General features: G+C 40.6%; 2 protein-coding genes across 2 annotated transcripts; one reads left to right on the top strand and one right to left on the bottom strand.

Moving 5' to 3' along the window:
- The first annotated feature begins 7,609 nt into the window (after positions 1 to 7,609).
- On the top strand, positions 7,610 to 8,107 carry LOC131228828 (uncharacterized). The gene has a single exon (XM_058224684.1). The coding sequence runs from the start codon at positions 7,610 to 7,612 to the stop codon at positions 8,105 to 8,107; it is 498 nt and encodes a 165-aa protein (XP_058080667.1).
- Positions 8,108 to 18,427: 10,320 nt separating this feature from the next.
- LOC131229339 (cyclin-D3-1) lies at positions 18,428 to 20,498 on the bottom strand. Its single transcript, XM_058225278.1, has 4 exons — positions 19,830 to 20,498; positions 19,508 to 19,709; positions 19,263 to 19,393; positions 18,428 to 18,993 (listed from the first exon to the last, which is right to left on the bottom strand). The coding sequence occupies exons 1-4, from the start codon at positions 20,322 to 20,324 to the stop codon at positions 18,721 to 18,723; spliced, it is 1,101 nt and encodes a 366-aa protein (XP_058081261.1). The 5' UTR covers positions 20,325 to 20,498; the 3' UTR covers positions 18,428 to 18,720.
- Between the last annotated feature and the right edge of the window lie 532 nt (positions 20,499 to 21,030).

The following is a 21,030-nucleotide window of genomic DNA, read 5'->3' as shown; positions in this document are numbered from 1 at the left end:
TCTGCAACACAAGCTGCTACCTATATAAGGCACCCGGGTCACACAGGAGGGAGAGAAAAAATTAACAGGGAGAGAAGCTAGGAAGAGAGTTTAAGTAGACAGAGAGAAACAGAGAGTGAGAGATAGAAAATAGAGAGTAGAAAGATAGATAGAAAAATACAGAGAGGGTATGAGGGTTAGAGTTTGCATGGAAATCCTACTCAAAGAACCTTAAAGATTTTAAACGTCCTGACATGCTGCCCAACATAGGAGACAAAAATGGCCATCAAAGGAGTCAAAAAAGCTAAGAATTTGTCCATTTCTATTTAATTTGCATTCCACTCCATACATTTCAATTGCATTAATCACTTCCACATTTTATTCTGTATCATTCTCCATCTTCCATTTTTCGCTTTATTTGCCTGCCCAGGACCTTAAATCCTGTGAAGTAAGGCTAGTTAGCATTCTATTCCATTAACTGTTTTTACTTTATTTGCCTACCCAGGGCCACCTGGCTTTGTGATATAAGGCTAGATAACCTTTCTTTTATTTTATCTCTGCCTGCCCAGGATCTTAAATCCTGTGAAGTAAGGTTAGTTATCATTTTATCTTATTTACTGCTTTTATTTTATTTGCCTACCCAGGGCCACTTGGCTTTGTGATGTAAGGCTAGATAATTTCTTTTTTTCTTATCTCTGCCTACCCAACCCACCTAGGTTATGTAAAGTATGGCTAAGTATAAAATGCCAAAATTCCATTAAATCTCTCAAACTTGCAAATCTTGTGAAGTAGAGACCGACATTGTGCGAGCAGAAAAGGGTGCTTAAACCCTTCCTTTTCCATCACTGAGGCCCTTATTCAGAATCTACAGCCGCAGACCAACTGCGGGAGTCACTTAAGTTGGGAAATGGTGAGATTCCCCGACTCCTAAGCAATTCTACGGTTCCTAGCCGGCCATAGATTTTATGCTTTATTTGGCTAGTGGCAACTCCAAATCAAATGCACTCTAACTCCTAAGTCAATAGCACACATCGTTTACAGTAACAAAAATCAATACGAAAGCCAACAAAGCGAGGGGCACCGCCATGCTCATGCGTGCGCGCGCGCGCGCGTGTGTGTGTGTGTGGGGGGGGGGGGGGGGAGTGAGGAGGCGTTCACAGAATAGCGACTCCACTGGGGAATTGTACTAGTGACTAGCCTAGGCCCAACTTGAAACACATGATTTTTCAATTTATGGGAATTTTATAAGTTCGACATATTTAATTTCCTGCACTCTCATGAATACTGGTCTTATTTACTATCTCTATCAAGCTTTCTAACATTCCAGTAAATACTGGTCTTCTACTAACACACTAATTCGCTAATTGTCCAGTGTATACTGGTCCATTTACTTTCTTATCTGAATCCTACATTCCAGTCTATACATGTCCCATTTACTTTCCTACCTGCATCCTGCATTCCAGTCTATACTGGTCCCCTTTATTCTCCTGCCTGCATCCTACATTCCAGTCTATATTGGTCCACTTTACTTTTTTGCCTGCATCCTGCATTCCAGTCTATAATGGTCTCTTTTACTTTCTTGCAAGCATACTGCATTCCAGTCTATAATGGTCTCTTTTACTTTCTTGCAAGCATACTGCATTCCAGTCTACACTGATCCACTTTACTTTCCTGTCTGCCTTAAACATTCAAGTTGCCATCCTTTTATTTTCCTACAATCTAGTTCTCACTGGTCCATTTACATTTCTGTTAATCCAGTGTGCACTAGTCCTACTATATTTTCTTAACGTTTATGTTCTGTTATACGTTTGCTTTTTTATAAAAAGGTCAAAAAATAAAACAAAAAAAAAGGTGATCGCAAGGCATACCATTGCGAGGAAGTAGCAGGCCATTCTGCAACCATTGCGCCCAGAAATCAATTGCGAGTTCGTCGCCCTGCACAATCATCACGTACCTACCAAAGCATCATCCGAACCCGTGTACAAGCAACAATGTTAGCTCAAGGTGACAATCCTTCAACTTCTCCCGAATCACCAAGACCACAAGCCTCTCAACCGGTCGCATCAACTCCCTCGACCACCGATCTTGCTCACAGCTTAAATAGGTTAGAAAATATCGTGAACCGCATTCACGTGGAAATGGAACCACTCATTTATAACATGCATCCACCAAGCATCCATGTAGGTCTATCAGACCCAACTGTCAATCAATTTCAACCCATTCCCCTTAACGGAAATCGAGTTCACTTTCAAAACCCACCAGTGACAGCAATTCAAACTCCAGCACATCCTTCCCTTAATGGGAGTCAACCAACACATTCTAGTCAATCGCAGTCTGGTCAATTCCAACAACCTTCTCCTGGTGGGAATTTATTTCAATTTCCACCTAGTCAACCACATCAAATACCTACTATTCATGGATATCCATCCATCCAAACTTACCCACTTGGTGAGACCGCATCCCAATTCCCTCACCACACCATGCACTCAATCCCTCTGACCGAGGAACACAGGAACTTCGAAAAAGTCAACCATTATAAAGAAGAGGCTAACCGAATGCTAGAAGGAGCATGACCTCCTTTGTCCCAACCAAATGAATTTGATCGACTTTGGGAACACTTTGAGAACCAGCTAAGGGCCATGCAAAATGAACTTTAAAAAAACATGGGGTGGAACTCCCGTCCACAAAATTCAGAGATCTTTGCCCATTCCCCGATGCTAGGGTACCTGCAAACTTCGAGGAACACCCAAGTTTCAAAGATACGATGGCACGGGATGCCCAACTGCACATTTAAAGGCTTTTTGTGGTAAACTTGATGCCATGACAGAAGATGATGGGGCATTGATCTGTTTGTTCCAAAAATCCCTAAGAGGTGATGCATTAGATTAGTACACGTCTCTGGACTACCACAAGATTAAAACATGGGAACAATTGTCCCAAGCCTTTGTAGATTATTTCGCGTACAATCTAAATGCAGCACCCCGAAGGTCAGACTTGGCAGCCTTTAGGCAAAGGAACGACGAAACATTATCTGCATACGCAGGGCGATGGAGAGCCATAGTCGCATGAATGAAAACACCAATCGACGAAGAAGAACAGATCTCGATGATTGTCCATTTGGCCAATCCAAATATATCAAGATATCTGATTTCATACCCGTATACCAATTTTACTCAGCTAATCTATGCAGGAGAACAGGTGGAGGCCGGAATAAGAACCGGCACAATTGCACCATGGCCCCGCCAGTCTACCTTGGTACAAAAAGCAAAACTTGAAGAAAATACAGGCAAATATGGAGTAAGAAATAGAGATATGGCTCCTCCTCGTCCAACGGAAACTAACAATGTCGTTGCCTCCGCACAAGGAGTGCCTAGAAATACTCTGCAGGAACAACAATACTAACCTCAACAGCAGCAACCTAGGTGGAATCCGTGATACACAAACCAAAATAGGCAAATGGGTGCAGCACAAGTGTCTAGGCAACTTACACCATTGGCCCAATCATACACAAACATTCTCACCACACTCATCCAAAGGCAGCTCTTGACACCTCTCCAGCCTAGACCACCGCCAAAGTCGTTGCCGCTAAATTACAAAGAAAATGAGTATTGTGCATTCCATCAAGGGTGGGGTCATACCACAGAACGTTGTTTCTCCTTGAAATATGCACTTTAAAATTTGATCGATCAAAACCAGATCATAGTCATGCCCCCTAAAACAGCTGCTGCTAACAGTAATAACATACTCCAAAATCCTCTGCCACAGCATCAAGCATGCCCTAACACTTCCAACACTCCCACTGTCAATGCCATCTAGGGAGAATATTCCCCCCATTTTTTCCAAACATTCTCGGCCAAAAGCTATGACATGAAGATTCCTCCACTCATTCTGCAAGGGGCACTACCCCCTCCTCCATTGGTCCTTCAAGGGAAGGCCCCTGAACCTTATCCCAGTCCTCCTCATCACGTGGAACAAATATGAGATCAACCATTGGTTGTACAAGGAAGAGCTCCTACGTCAACACAAGCCAACAACCCCCACCAATCAAGAGTCCACCTGCCAGTCGTCCTTATGGGGAAGGCTCCATCGCCCATGCCCAGTCATGTCCCATATCATCTACTCATTGATGCATAAGAACGACGCCCTCTCCTGTTCTATATGCCACACGAACTCGCTAGATCCGGCCGGACAATCCAGGAAGGCCCTCCTTTGCAAGCCCTAGTACTCTTAGGGGCACCGTTGACTTCTCAATTGGACCACACATCTATTATCGCTAACCCTCTACCTTCTCTAGAATCTTCACCTCCTCTGGCTCTTCAAGGAGGGATGGAACTGGTCTCAAACAACAAGGCAGTCCCCTGGCATTACCCAGAATGCTCTCAGGTAGGAAACATGTATCCTAATGGGAGATGCTTTCGAAAAGAAGGACTTAGAGGAGATCCCAATGGATATTTTGCTGGAACGACACACAAGGCTAACACCACATACGATGTAGCGACCTAGCTTAAAACCATCCTGGCCCAAATATCCATTTGGGAACTCCTCTGTACTTCGCAAGCACACCAGGAGATTTTTGTTAAAACTCTGAACGTTGCGCATATCTCTCGAGAAGCTGCACTTAAAATGGTTACACACATGATAGGGAAACTCCTTGCTCCCCAAACCATAACTTTCTCAGATGACGAGTTGCCACCAAAAGGCCGTGACCATGCCAGGTCATTAAATATAATCGTTCGTCAAAAGGACAAAAGCATCCCACTGGTATTGATTATAATGGTTCAAGTTTGAATGTTTGTCCACTTTGGACTACCTTATATTTGGGACTAAATCCATCGATGTTTAGGCCAAGCAATATGATGTGAGAGCCTTTGATAATTCCCAAAGACAATCACAAGAAGAAATTGATCTTAAACTACAAGTTGGCCGCAAGACGTCCACAATTTCCTTTCAGGTTTTGGATGTCCCTTCATCATTTAATCTTCTCCTTGGTTAGCCCTAGCTTTACGAAGTTGGGGCTGTACCATCAACTCTTCACCAGAGGGTCAAGTACATCCATGGGAATAAAGTGTTATGCATTCTGACAGATCCTGAACCACTTTTTCCTACTGAAACAAATCTTCAGGGTGAGCCTAACATCCCAGTTATTGATGCATGGAAACTGGACAAAGACGAACCATATTACAGCTTTCAATTTGAAGCAGTGGATCATGTCCCATCTGTATGTCCTTTAAAATCAAACTATATTTTCACTCCAGTCGAGCGTCAAATCCCAAACTACCGCCTTGAACACCAAGATACCGCCAAGGTAATTGAGGTTCACGAAAGAGTAGGAAAGGTAGGACTGAGATATGAGTCTCCTCCACCAGAAAAACTAGAAGAGGCAGGTACCGAGAGAATGTGGAAGGGCCAAGAGATGAGCCATCCTTCCCATTTCACACAAATCGAATTCATTATCGTTAGAGTCATCCATCCAAGTCAAAATCCAGATTCTGATCCACTAGGTCATGATAATAGTCTCACTCTCACTGAGTTGCCTAAGCAACAACTGGGCAAGGGGCAAGAACTACCTTCTCTTGATTGGACCACAACGATGGTCCCACCAGAGCTACAATAACCTGAAGAGCTCTACAACACAGGGAATCAAGGAAGGTCCAATGAATCTAACACCCCAGCCCTCGCTACATCATGATAATTGGGCACAATAGAAAAAATCAGCCCATTACATCCTAAAACCCTGCCTCTCGAGGGTAGAGAGTGTAGGGCTCCACCTGGTTCACCACCCCCATGACATTTGAATTAACTAGTCAATCTTCTCAGAGTGCCGGTCTAGAAAAAAAAAACATCCTTGTAAATAGACATTTGCACCCCGGGCAAGACCATGATAGACACTAGTTCAAAACTCCTGCTTGCTCGGTGTTTGATAAAAGTAAAACACCAAAAAATATGAAAAACCTTCAAAAACTAAAAACAATAGAAAATCCTCAAAAACCAAAAACAATAGAACACCCTCAAAAAACAAAAAACAATAGAAATTCCACAAAACCCAAAAATAGAAGAAAATTTACAAAAACCAAAAACTTCAAAAAAAATTCAAAATACCCAAAAATCAGAATACTTTTCGAAAACCATAAGCAATAAAGTGCAAACTCATCTGAAGAGCTGCATGAAGCCGAAGTTGACATCTATAACTTTGACATAGAGCTAGACTTCGAACTCATGAGTTTAGAAGAGGTCAAAGACAAGGGAAATGATGATCCGACTCCCAAACTTAAGGATCTCCTCAATAAGTTCGATTTAAAAGCCAACGTTACACCTGACGATTTTGAGGTGGTTAATCTCGGAACCCCTGAGAATCCTTGGGAAGTACGCATTGGAAAATCTTTATCTCCAAGCGACAGGAAGAGAATGATCGAGTTTTTAAAATCACAGTTATAAAACTTTGCCTTCTCCTATGAAAATATGCCTAGACTCGATGAAGATCTGATCCCACAAGCTCGAAATCAAGCCGGTCAAGCAAAAGCTAAGGGGAATGCAACCAGAGTGGATCCTGAAAATACGAGAGAAAGTAGTCAAGCAATACAACGCCGGTTTCCTAGTAGTGTCCAACTATCTAGAATGGCTGGACAACATTGTTGTCGTTCCCAAGAAAGACGACAAAGTTTGGATGTGCATTGACTTCCGCGACCTCAATAAAGTTAGTCCGAAAGACGACTTCCCACTGCCCTACATTGACACTCTAGTCAATAATATGGCAGGTTACAAAATCTTCTCTTTCATGGATGACTTCTCTGGCTACAACCAAATCAAAATGGTCGTAAAAGACCGTGAAAAGACATCATTCATCACGCCATGGGGAGCCTTTTGCGAGTCATGCCATTCGGGTTGAAAAATGTCATAGCTACGTACTAATGAGCCATGACGACATTATTCTACGACATGATGAACAAAGAGCTGGAAGTCTATGTGGATGACATGATTGTCAAGTCTCAAAGCATTGATGGGCATTTCAAGGACCTCGAAAAACTCTTCAGCCAATTGGAAAAGTTTAAGCTTCGCCTCAATTTACAAAAGTGTGTCTTTGGGGTAACCAGTGATAAGTTGCTCAATTTCATCATCAACGAAGATGGCATCCGAGTCGATGAATCAAAAACAAAAGCAATTCTGAAGATGCCACCTCCCAAAAACGAGAAAGAAATTTGGAGATTCTTGGGTAGAGTCCAGTATATCAGTCGCTTCATTACCCAGCTTACGCCCATATGCGAGCTCATATTCAAGCTGCTCTGCAAGAACACGCCAAAAGAATGGAACGAAGATAGTTAAGAAACCTTTGATAGAATCAAGAAGTATTTACTAGACCCGCCAGTGTTAGTCCCACCAGTGCCCGGACAACCCCTGCTACTATATATCTCAGTCGCCATAGACGCCATCGAGTGCGTCCTTGGCCAACACGATGACACAGGAAGAAAGGAGCGAGTGATCCACTATCTTAGTCGTCGATTCACTGATTATGAGTCTCGATACTTGTTAATAAAAAAAAGTGTCTCGCCCTCGTTTGGGCCACCCAACGCCTTTGTCAATACATGATCACTTATCCAATCCTCCTACTTGCACGAATGGATCTGTTGAAATAATGTTTGAGAAATCGGCTTTAACTGGAAGAATCGTAAAATGGCAATTATTACTTTCTGAGTTTGACATCACTTATGTCACTCAGAAAGCAATCAAGGAGCAAGCTTTGGCCAACCATCTCGTAGCACACTCCCTGCCTAACTATCAGCCATTGAAGACCTTCTTCCCTGATGAGGACATACTATTCCTTGAGGGAGAAGAAGGACCAGAGGCAGACGAATGGTCCTTATATTTCAATGGTGCAGCTAACACTAAAGTAAGCGGAATAGGGGCAATCCTTTACTCTCCTAATGACGTCCCCATCCATATTTCGAGAAGGCTAACCTTCAAATGCAAAAACAATGTAGCCAAGTACGAGGCATTTATTGCAGGCTTAAAAGAAGCAATTATTTTAGAGGTAAAAAAGTTAAGAGTTTTCGGCGACTCTCAACTCATCATCAATCAAACGAATGGTGACTGGAGAACGAAAGACAAGAAGCTGATTCTATACCATGTTTAAGTCAAGAATCTCATCGATGAATTCCATAAAATTACTTTCACATACATGCCAAGTGCCAAGAATCAATTTTCCAATGCCCTGGCCACATTAGCATCCACGCTAGACATTCCTGAGGGAGCAACACAATGGGAACTCACATTCGAACTACAAGATGATCCAGCATTCTGCCTGCAGATCGAAGAAGCTGAAACGCTACCTGACAAGCACCCTTGGTATACCGATATCAAGAAATACCTAGAAGATCGGGTATACCCAGAAAGCGCCACGCCAACGGACCGTCGTACAATCCAACGATTAACTACATAGTTTACTATTAACGGTGGCATCTTATATAAACGATCCTTTAACCAGGTCTTATTGCGATATGTGGATGAGGCAGAAGCTACAAAAATCATGTCTAAGGTCCACGATGGAATCTGTGGCCCACACATGAACAGAGACATGGTGGCCAAGAAAATCCTGCGATTAGGATACTACTAGCTAACTATGGAGACCGACTATTGCCAACACGTCGGGAGGTGTTTTAAATGCCAAGAACATACAAATTGGATCAATGCGCCTGCTTCCGAGTTATATAACCTGACCACACCCTGGCCATTTTCAATGTGGGGCATCGACATCATCGAAAAAATCAGCCCCAAAGCATCTAACGGCCATGAGTATATCCTGGTAGCAGTCGACTATTTCACCATGTGGGTACAAGTGGTATCTTTTACCACCATCAATGCTTCTCATGTGGCACGATTCTTAAAAAACAACATCATTAGTTGATATGGAATCCCGCACTCCATCATCACAGATAACGGGATGCCTTTTGTGAACCGAAAGGTGGACAACCTCCTCAAGTAATTTAAAGTCAAAAGGCATCGATCCAGCCCCTATCGGCCGCAAATGAATGGAGGGGTAGAAGTAGCTAGCAAAACACTCATTCGAATCCTCAAAAAAATGGTGAAAACATATCACGACTGGTCAGAAATGCTCCCATATGCTCTTTGGGCTTATCGAACATCCATACGCACTACAACGGGTGTCATTTCATATGAACTTACATATGGAATGGAGGTAGTGCTACCGGTTGAAGTCGAAATTCCCTCATTACGCATTCTGTTAGAAAGTGAAGTGGAAGAGGGAGAATAGTTACAACATCGCTACGATCAACTGCATCTGACAGACGAAAAGCGCATGCGAGCTTTATGTCATTCCCAAGCCTATCAAAGAAGGATTGCACAAGCTTACAATAAGCGGGTCCGTACAAGAACATTCAGAATAGGAGACGTAGCAATGAAGAAGATCCTACCTTCTCATCTACCTGACCCAAGGGGAAAATTCAAACCCACCTGGGAAGGCCCGTTCGTTGTACGTGAAGTGCTCCCTAGAGGTGCAGTCCACCTCACTAACATAGAGGGACAGGATCTTGCTGAGCCCATCAATGCCGATCACGTCAAAATACACTACGGATAATGAGTAAGCTAAGGAAATGTTTCCTAAGATTGAATCTACAATTCCCTACCCAGTTACCCTTAGCAACAAAGTAGGACAAAAAAAAAGACGTATGTACATATGATCAAATTTTCCAAAATCCAAAAAAAAAGAGAAAAAAGAAAAAACAGAGAGAAAAAAAAGAAGAGAAGAAAACACAAAAAAAAAAAAAAAAGTTTTTTTTTTTTAAAAAGAGAGAGAGCAGAATGAAGAACCAAATAGAAAATCTGGGGTATGCACCCATCAGCCTTACCCCCTGTTTAGAAGAAAATTTTTGATCTTGGAAAGCATTCCGAAGCCTCTCGTTGTCCTAGACGTTATCAGCCAACATCGAGAAAGTTTTCTGAAAAAAAAAAAAAGAAAAAAAAAAAAAGTGTGTCTAAGCAAAATAGACGAGGCGAAAAACCGCAAGCGCGACTCGGGTAAAAACAACAGATATACAGCGGACCTGGTGAAAGCCTGCAAGGGTGCCAGGGGCAAAAAGGCATAACTGCCAAGGGACAGGTAAGAGCAAATACCCAGGACATGGTGAAAACTTGAAAGGGCGCCACGGGAAAAAATGACGGGCTAAACCAGACATAACGAAAATTTGCAAGAGCGTTATGGGTAAGAACGGAAAGAAAAGAAAATAATAATAATAATAATAATAAACAACAAGGTACTTCAGTCACGGCCGCAAATTCATATTCAAAGATGTGAAGACCGCGATGTTTCAAGAATTATCAAGCATAGCCCAAGCCAAGATACATTGATTCCCATTGCATACTCTCAAGGATAATTTTAAAAATTTTCAAAAATCAATTCAGAAGTCGTATAAGATGAACAATGGAAAAGTCGAGTATCTGATCCCTGCCGACCAAAACATAAACCATACTCATAAGACAAGTCTAGCCACCAAAAAAAGAGAGAATTTCCATTTTATTCATTTTCTTTTTTTACATGCATCGATAAAAATAAAAATTTTAAAAAAAAAATCTTGCAAGTTACATCATCAAGTTATGGTTGCTTCTTCAAAACACCCGACTCGACAACCTCTACTTGCTACTCACGTTAGTCTCACTCCCTTAGTACCAAACTCTTTGATCATTCTATTAAGCTCTTTTTTTCTTTACAGGAATCGAAGCGTCCTCAACAATAATCCACCCTGAGTTGTAGGATTGTGGTGTTAAACACAACACACTTGGAGTTGGACACAGATCAAAGAATGTGCTTCAATAAGAGCCGACTTCAATAAGGACCGTCGAAATCCCCAATGGAAGTGATAGGTCAGACCAATTCAAAAAACAAAAAAAAGAAGGTTGAAATAAAACCTTCCTGACAATGCCTCCCCATGAGATCAAGCAAATCTTTTCAAAATAAATGGCTTGGAAAAAAGATCTTTCAATTTTTTTTTTCAAAAACATGACGCGCATCGTATCCGAGGCACTGGAAGTCCTCCATACTTTCCGGTGGATACCAATGCAACAGTAATAATTGATTTTAATTTATCTGAATCTTCGGTTTCCTCTAAAATCAAAGTGGAACATGGGGCGGTCGGACTGAACTTTCAGTGTCACTCCGATCGTCTCGGAATGCGAATTGAATATATCCAAGTTAGCATAACCATACTTCAAGTCGTGGGAAAAACTATCATAACCATAGCGTCAGACCCGAAAAATCGAATGGTGAACAAATAACTCAAGGTGACTCTAGTCCAGGACACTTGTCAGCCTAGTATATTGTAATGCGGGATATCCGTAAAGCCGCAAAAAGTGCAGGCAACTGCCCATTATAATAACTAATCTTATAGGTGGTCCTAGGGGATTACACGGCATCGAAAATTAATCTTCAAAATCAAACATGTTAGAAGATCCCCGTAAGGCTGCAAAAAGTGGAGGGGCACTAACCACTAAAAAATTCATACTTACAAACAACTATCGATGCAAACTCACAACCTGCCTCATAAAGCCGCAAAATGCGTAGGGACAAATCACAATGTTTTCCTCAACCCTCGTGGGACACTTGAATTACTCTTTAACCAAACGAGTCTTTCGATAATGACACTTCGGTGGAAATAGACTATACCACGTTTATGTCTAATATGGAAGGCGGGGTGTCCACTTGCTTTGGCATTCAGTTTCCCATAACCTCTGCCAAAGAGGGGCATCTGTAGACACCCCACCTAAAATAAGGATACGACATTCTTTGAGCTTCAACTTGACTTCAATCAATTATCTCTTGCGGACTTGAAAATTATTGAAAACTTAAACAGATAACGTTGGAAGCGTACTCGGCACGCACCGAAAATAACCAACGGACTAGATTGGCTGACACCAAATCCAGTAGCGATTCGGTCAAGGCCAAGCGTCCACACTCCAAAATCCCTAAAACTCTCTATATGACACAACCGACAGGCGACAATGAATAAAACAATACTCTCTACCCATGGATCACTCTCTGTATCATTTAATCCTTCCAAACAGCATTTTGTTGAGGTGTGAGAGGTCATTTCTTCAAAATCAGGGAAAAGTACGGTCGTCCTGATATATAAAATGACCATGGTATTATTGGAGGCAAATCCTGACCGATTAGGATGATTTATCATTCGTTGAAAAGGTGGTCAAATAATCTTCCTAACAAACTTAAGTTTCCTCCAACCCGAATCATGATGAGGAAGATCCCGCCCGTTTATCAAAACCATGCATTGTCGATTGACTAGAATTGAAAAAACTTCGGCCGCGCTTTAAACTAGTCAAACGATATCTGATTGATATAATTTCAGTTGCAATGAAAAGCTTATTAGACGATGTTTCCAATGATCGTAATATTATCAAAAGCAAACCATTGGTCAAATTACAAATAATAGATTTCGTATATTAGATAGACATATTTTTGACATATCAAACGAGGTCCGATTAAAGTGATCCTAGTCTCGTTAGAAAGCTTACCTGTTTACCTTTCCAACAAGATAAAGATTACCAAAAACGAACAACTAACGAAGAAGATATGAGTATTTGAACATTTGCTAGAAAAAGCCCAAAAGTAATAATTACTTTTCTATATATACATGTGTGTGTGTATATATATATATAAAGGTAATTATTACCTTTTAACTTATATATATAAATATAAATACACACACACATATACAAATATACAAACGTACCTGACATAGCCCACCAGTCAAGGTGGGCACCCACAATCCAGTGCGAGCTCCCACAACATGACCCTATACAATGATCGTTCGCAATACGAGCCGCTGCTTATATAAGGCACCCGGCCACACAGGAGGGAGAGAAAAAATCAAAGGAGAAAAAAAATTAATAGGGAGAGAAGCTAGGAAGAGAGTTTAAGCAGACAGAGAGAAATAGAGAGTGAGAAATAGAAAATAGAGAGTAGAAAGAGAGATAAAAAAATACAGAGAGGGTCTGAGGGTTAGAGTTTACCTGGAAATCCTACCTAAAGAACTATAAGGATTTTAAATGTGCCAACATGCTGCCCAACACAGGAGATAAAAATAGCAATCAAAGGAGTCAAAAAAGCTAAGAATTTGTTCATTTCTATTTAATTTGCATTCCACTCCACACATTCCAATTACATTAATCACTTCCATAATTTATTCTGTATCGTTCTCTACCTTCCATTTTTCACTTTATTTGCCTGCCCAGGACTTTAAATCCTGTGAAGTAAGGCTAGTTAGCATTCTAGTCCATTAAGTATTTTTACTTTACTTGCCTACCCAGGGCCACCTGGCTCTGTGATGTAAGGCTAGATAACCTTTCTTTTATTTTATCTCTGCCTGCCTAGGATCTTAAATCCTATGAAGTAAAGTTAGTTAGCATTTTATCTTATTTACTGCTTTTATTTTATTTGCTTACCCAAGGCCATTTGGCTCTGTGATGTAAGGCTAGATAACTTCTTTTTTCTTATCTCTTCCTACCCGGCCCACCTAGGTTATGTAAAGCATGACCAAGTATAAAATGCCGAAATTCCATTAAATCTCCCAAAATTACAAATCTTGTGAAATAGAGACCGCACGTTGTGCGAGCGGAAAAGGGTGCTTAAACCCTTCCTTTTCCGTCACCGAGGCCCTTACTCGGAATCTATAACCGCAAACCAACCGCAGGAGTCACTTGAGTTAGGAAATCATAAGATTCCCCGACTCTTAAGCAATTCTACAATTCTTAGCCGACCGTACATTTTATGCTTTATTTGGCTAGTGGCGACTCCAAATCAAATGCACTCTTACTCCCGAGTCAATAATACACATTGCCTATAGTAACAAAAATCAATACAAAAGCCAACAAAGCGAGGGCACCGCTACGCTTTGTGCGCATGTGGGGGAGAGGCGTTCACAGCCTTCATCCAAATGTGAGATCGGATATTCAAAATACCATGGTAATCATTGTATAATAATGGTGCTAATTCCATCTAATGCAATTCCATGCCATTTAATCCAATGATCTAAACGGATTTTTTTTTTTTTTTTTAAAAAAAATTGTTTAAAAAAACAATTGTTAGCCTTACCTATATTAATGCTCCTCACGCACAAGATACAAAGTACTTGTTGTCTAATGAGATTGGGTTTACTATCAAAGGTTCACATTCACATGCGCGCGATTGTGCATTTTGTATGACTTTCAAAATGGGTGAGAAATCTGCTCCAATACATTCAAATGGATTACAATAAGACACATCAGGAGCCTTCCATTGGCTTTGAGCCTTTTTCAATGACAAAACTAGCCTATTTGATAGGATTCTCTTTGGATGGAGATGCCAGAAAACACTCTTAGATTGAATATTTTAACCCATTGATCATATAATGACCCCTAGGCTGAGGGCTATACCCCCAATCCCCAAAGTAAAGTTGTGTTGGCCCCCTACAACTCTCTAGTGAGCTCAACATAGAGCTGGACATGTCACGTTGTTGAATTCACGGATCCTAACAGGGCATTCCTTGGATGGTTAAAAATAAAAATTATTCAATAGTCCAAGTTCAACAAACAAGTGTCCATAAATCAAAAGTTAGGATTCTTCGAATAATCTGATTTTGGGACTGTGACTTTAGAACCGAGGGTTCCGAATTCATGGGCTGATTTTGAATTAACATGACAAGCGTAGAATTCACGATATGTGCATGTCAAGCATCCTACTTCTCCGTTAAAGTATCAAATAATTTTCTTTAAAAAACAAAAACAAAAAAACAGCTATTTGCACGTATCTCATCACTCAAACAGCAATTTGAGGTACATCTGTCCTTTTTTTCTTTTATTTTCATTAAATGCTTTTTCTGTTTCAGAGATTCATTGCAGATTCTCCCATGTAAGAGGCCATCCGTTATTTACACAATTATCTTCGAGCAATTGACCTTTTTACAACAAGTTGTATATGCACCCTCTATAGTGTTTGTATGTCATCCAATCCATTCTACTGGGTCACTGCACCATGAAAAATGGGATGACCTAAAAATGAGTCTAATCCAACCATCGGTTGGGTCACAACAAGAAAACAGGCTTTTGCACGGTCATCCATTGTGTTGTTTGGTGTGACCCACTTGACAACTGGATCAAGGGTTCGAGTATCCATAGGTGGTGAAATCTCCGGTGGTAGACTCTCAGGAGTTTCAACACCTGGTCAAAGGTTCAAGTATCCATAGGTGGTGAAATCGCACTACCGCGTGGGTGTGTGGGGGCATGTGTGCATTTGTTAAAAACAAAACCAAAAAAAAAACAACTTGATCAAGTTGACTCTTTTGGTGTCCAATTTTTAAGCAGGATGGATGGGTTGGATGCCATACATACACCATAGTGGGCCCCACATTCCAACAACTCTCTACCATTATTGCACCCTGATCCATAACTCAAGTGGTAGATTGAGTGAAGATACCTCGTTTCAACACCAAGGTCTTGGTATGGATTCCCTGGTGGGGGTGGCTAACAGTGAAGTGTGAACTGAAGGTGTAACAAGCTAACAAAAAAAAAAACCTCTCTACCATTATTGGACACAATGATCAATTCTTCTATTTGATAAAGTGACCACCGTACAAAAAAGTGGTCATTTGCATGTGATCCTGACCATTGAAATTCGTCACCCCAACTGTGGATAGGCAAAAAAGATGGTCCCCCAAGTAAGAATATCTTTTGGGACATGGTCTAATTCACCATAGGCCCCACTAGAATCATTAGATAAGTAGTTAAGTGGCTGGTAGAGATGGGGTGGCCTGCATGCCATTATTACCCAAAATACACCCATAAAGTCTCTTGTAAGGATGGTGTACCCGACTTTTATCCCCCATGAAGTGATAAACAGATCAGCAATTAGAGATTATCATTAGGTAGGTCTAAAAGGAAAGAAAGCACATGCAAGGGGAGAGAGAGAGAGTTCTATCAAAAGAAGAATAATATCAATTCTCCAAAGAGGAAGCTTTGGTAATCTAGAGAAGTGTGATGGTTGATATGCAGGTACTTATTTGTTAGAAATTGCGTAATTAAAATTAAATTGTCCAAATTAGAAGCCTTTGTTAAGATGTCTCAAGGACCAAAAATTGAGGTTACTTGATTAGCTAACTACCATATTAGTGGACATTTATTAGACCATTAAAAATGAATAAAAAATATAATCACCCTTTTAAATTTTATTATGTTAAAATTGTAAAATCCTAAAAATGTACTTAGTTTTTGAAATCTCACAATACTGTTACAGAAATCATTTGATGAATTTCTTGTAGAGAAATGATTGATAGCTCAGGCGCTATCGGGTAATTTTCTAAATCTGGGAAATATTTGTCACAATGCTTTAAAGGGAAAGTGACCAAAATGCTTCATTCTTTTTTTCTTTTTTCTTTTTTCTTTTTTTAGTGTAGTTTAACATAGTGGGGCCCATGTGGTGTGTATGATATCCAACTGGATCAACCTCCAATCATCATCAGTGCACCTGTTGGACATATATTCCTGTCACACACACCATCTGGGGTCCCACAATAAGGGACCCCATCACTAAATTACAAAAAATGCAGAGTCCATTTTGTTCATTTTCCTGCAAATGGGTTGAGATTTCAGATTAGTCAAGGAATATTTTGAGAAAATGAGAATTATTGAGTATATTTCAAAAAAAATAAAAATCAGGAAAGATAGCATGTGAAGCCCATGCAATTACAAAAGAAAAAATGCAGTCTATTTTGGTCATTTTCCTGAAAATAGGTTGCGATTCAGATTAGTCAAGGGATATTTTGAGAAAATGAGAATTATTGAGGATATTTCCAAAAAAATCAAGAAAGATCGTATGTGAAGCACATGCAATTGCAAAAGAAGGTTAGTAGATAGAGAGAGAGAGAGAGAGAGCAGTGGTTGTAGTGTTGCAGTTAATAGCTAATGATGTTAACATAAGTAGATGAGGTGGGAAGACTTTATTTGAGTAGGATTCCTCCCTCTCTCTCTCTCCCTCTCTCTCTCTCCAACTCTAACTCCCATCACGGGCTCTACGTACGAGGTCAAACCCCTCACTACAAAAGTCCAAATACACCAAACCCCAGTGGCCGACAACTTACTCCTCCCTTCACATGCAAACAAAAGTAATACTACCAGGTGCTCCTCACTACTTCCCTAATGGCCCACCAACCTCGATCATCACCCTTCATCTACTGCTCCCACTTTATATCACTCATGACTTGGAGACCCATCATACTAACACAAGCTATACCATCTGTAAGATGGTCCACTCATCACATGCTACAAACCATTAAAAACAGTGGAAAACCAACATACAGATTTGGCCTTATTTGGCCCACCTGATACATGGGTCAGCTTAATTTTGAATCATATGACCTTTCTTTGGTGGGCCACACCTTCTGCACGGTCCAGATGTCCCACATATGTCAGGCATTGATGTGGAAAAAGGTGCAAGCTATGGATTGTAAATGATCACTTCTTATTTATCAACCACTAAAACAGGCAAGTTCACACTCTAGGGTTAGTAGCAACAAAAGTCCTTGTATCGACGTAACCTTGCAGGTGCATTTTTTTTTCAAAAGACTTCCAAGATGGTCCCCAAAGTGTCTGGGGTCTACTACTTCCCATTGTCTCGTGGACTACCAATACGATCCCAGCTGGTAGAAGTGAAAACCCCCGAATTTCCTCCACTCCTCTCACTTTCCCTCTCCCTCTCGATTCTACCATTTCTAAAGTGTCATGGATTTATTACAATGTTAGTTTACCATCATTTTTTATAATGGAGAAGCGCTGAATGGTAATCTGGACCATCCAAATTGTACCTAGCTCTTTTAGTAAACTACCTTTTCCATACTAATGGAAAATAGTTCGCTTGGTATATATGGATGATTTGAATTGTGACTTGAATCGTATCAAATAGGCCATTTATAATGCGTGTGGATACCGCATATGGGTCTGTGTATAAATACAGGTATAACATATGAATATCAGTTAGAAATACTATATACAAAAAATACGTATCTCATTTTTGGTGGCCTTTTTATTTATTTATTTATTTAAATGACACATGTTGGAAAGAATAAAAGGAAAAGAAATCCAAACGTGGAAAGATAAACGATAGAACCTGTTATTGCATCCTTCTCTCTAATAAAAAGAGATCTAGAATAGCTTCAATCAAGCAATCCTAGCCATCCAATGGATGACTATCAAGCAAACCTAGCCACCCAATTAATGGCTATCAAAATTCTTGGTTAATGTTAAAACAATAAGTAGTCAAAAAATCAAGTGGTTAGTATTATCTTCTCGGTGCAATGTTTGGGTTATGATCTATCCATGATTGGGACAGTGGTGTGGACAACTAGATCACATGTGTTTTAAGAGTCACCACCATTTGTTAAACATCCCTCCTTTACCATACATAACCATCCATCCCATTTAAGAGAGAGAATTCCACGTATACAAATACGTAATGGTGTATATGTTCAAATACAAAGCAAGCAAGGTAGAGAGAGAAAGATGAGAATAGTTCGTTTCTTCATATACTTAGAAAACTGCCAGCCATCTCTGTTCTTCTTCCCAAACACCATCATCGAGAAACTGCAAGAAATGCAGAGATGGAAAGCAATTTGCTTGCAGCTCGACGGATATATATATATAATATAAAGGAAATATATATAATGCAGAAGAGGAAGAGATTAAGATATTGTTTCAGGGGCTGCTGCTGAGGACATCGACAAACGGTCGGTGAAGAGACGGCAATTGCATTGGCTGCTGATCTTCAGGTCTGCTCCTCTTGAAGGCTGGCTTTGGGGAAGATGGAACTGACAATACCCACGAATCGTTTGAGCTGTCGCAGCTGAAGATTGATGAATCCATCACGCCGTTTGGGCTGGTAGGTGTCGATGGATACTTGCGTTTACAGCCGGCAGATGGGCTTGAATTCAATTCGGCTATCTTCTGAAAACAGCCTCTTACCTTCTCCTGTTAAAAACATGATCTTAGAATTCAGAACTTATCCGTTAGATTCGACTAAAATTGGATGGGGCCCACATAATCTACGACCTGGATTGGTAAGACCCACCATGGGTGGACCACAACAATGACCAATAATCTTTTCTACCGTTCATTTCTAGATTATTGATAGTACGGTTAATGCCCATCTTATTAATGAAATTTTTAGATGGTGATCGATCCATAGCAGGACACTTTCAATGAATGGTTCGGATCTAGCATTAGAAATTGATTAGTACCTTATTGATTTTGAGGACACCCATCAGCTGGTTCTCGTATTCCAGAGGATTGCAGGGCTCTAGCTGATGTATCACATGCAGCATTGTAGCAGCAGCGAAAACAGATGGGAGATAAGATACCAATCTCGAGTCTGCAATTACAAGAAAGAAGCACCCTTTGAATTCGATTATCCAAACACAAATACAAATCAATTGAGATTTTCGTTGGCAAGAAATCCAAAAAGCATCTGATTTTGAATCTTTACCAGCAATGACAGAGAGAATCAACCGCTCACACCTCCTAAGAAACTCCCAATGCAGGTGGGTCTTCAATCCAAGCCGTCGAATGATATGATCGATGAATGAAAGCGGAGTAACAGGATTCATCTTCCATTTCAAGGTCGAGAGGACCAGCAATTCCATTCTCTGAATCGTCTTCGCTTCAAATACATACTTAGAATCTTCCACCTTAAATAAAAAAAGAAATAGAAAAAACCAATTAGATTTTTATCTCGAAATCATCAAAACGCTATAGAAATCCCCCAAAAAAGCAAGAAATTTGAGTTTATTATTATTATTATTATTTACCTGCAAATCCAAGAGAAGGGGGACTTGGGTTTCTTCCACTTTTGCAGCTAGAGAAAGACAAGCAACAGCAGCGAGCTGTGTCATCCATGGCTTGTCCTTTTGGAAATGGAGGCTGGACAGAAACCTATCAAGATAATCAACGGACAGAACAGCAGCTAGAGGTGTGAAACCGTAGTGAGCATTGACTCTGAGCATCCAATCAACAGCCTCTCTGCGAGCAGAAGCGAGACAAGGGTCTGAATCGAGATAGGAAGGAGAGAGATGAAGATGGGTTTCTTGTTCTTTGGAGAGGAGAGAAAGGAGATCATCATCATCCCAAAAGAGGTCTTGCTGTAGCAGGAATAAGAGAGGAGATGGTTGGGTTTCTTCGCTATAGCTGCTGCTATTGCTGTTCTGTTCATCTTCTTCTTCATCCTCCTCCTCCCAATGCTCTTCTTGGCAGTAGAGAGCATCGAGGAGGAAGAGAGGAGAGGGTTGGTGGTGATGTTGGGTCATCTTCTTCTGAGAAGAAGAGGGGATGGGTTTTGTTCATGATATGAAAGAAGAAGCAGAGATGGAGATGGAGAAGAATGAGAAAAGCCTCAAAAGCAGAGGCATCTCTCTCTTTCTCTTTCTTTCTTTCTCTCTTTCTGCAGAAAGAGGGAGAGAGAGTCTGAGAAGAGCGTGAAGGAGGAGTTATATTTTGGGTAGGAAGGGCACGCCTGTCTTTTTATATTATTATTATTTTATTATTTTATTATTATTTTATTTTTTATTTTAGGTTTTTGATCTGCGTTTGCGTTGGCGGGCAGGAATGTAACGGCACACAGACCAAGCTGGGCCCATGAAAACAACTTCATGGGCAACCAAAATAAAGAGGCTCTGTAATAGAGAGAGAAAGAGATGTGGACTGATTTGGGTCCCTTTCTGGACACTGATAGGATGATCCTAACCATCGAATTAGTGGTAGAAAATGAGCCCTTATAAAAATAATTGTAAGTAATGTGGGGACAGGATTCGATGGTTAGTTTAGCTTTCTTGAGGGATGATCATATGAAGCCTCTCTATGTGAACTTTCATATACCACTATTTCTTTGGAACATCTGATCCGTACAAGAGGTGTGTCCCACCGTAAAAATCACCTTATATGAAAATCAGGCTGACCCCATTATCAGGTGGTCCACATTTTCATAATCAATGGACAGCCAATGTAGGCCGAAAT

This window comes from Magnolia sinica, chromosome 16, assembly GCF_029962835.1.
Source record: "Magnolia sinica isolate HGM2019 chromosome 16, MsV1, whole genome shotgun sequence".
Taxonomy (NCBI): domain Eukaryota; kingdom Viridiplantae; phylum Streptophyta; class Magnoliopsida; order Magnoliales; family Magnoliaceae; genus Magnolia; species Magnolia sinica.
The sequence above is the reverse complement of the archived record's forward strand: the minus strand, read 5'-3'. Positions and strand labels throughout refer to the sequence as shown.

What these genes read in the sequence shown, in the direction of transcription:
- LOC131228828 (XM_058224684.1), top strand. Translation starts at nt 7,610, where the DNA reads ATGTTTGAGAAATCGGCTTTAACTGGAAGAATCGTAAAATGGCAATTA.
- LOC131229339 (XM_058225278.1), bottom strand. Translation starts at nt 20,324, where the DNA reads ATGACCCAACATCACCACCAACCCTCTCCTCTCTTCCTCCTCGATGCT. An exon ending in CCCTTCTCTTGGATTTGCAG is followed by an intron (nt 19,710 to 19,829) that starts GTAAATAATAAT and finishes TTTTTATTTAAG; the next exon opens with GTGGAAGATTCTAAGTATGT. An exon ending in GATTCTCTCTGTCATTGCTG is followed by an intron (nt 19,394 to 19,507) that starts GTAAAGATTCAA and finishes TTGTAATTGCAG; the next exon opens with ACTCGAGATTGGTATCTTAT.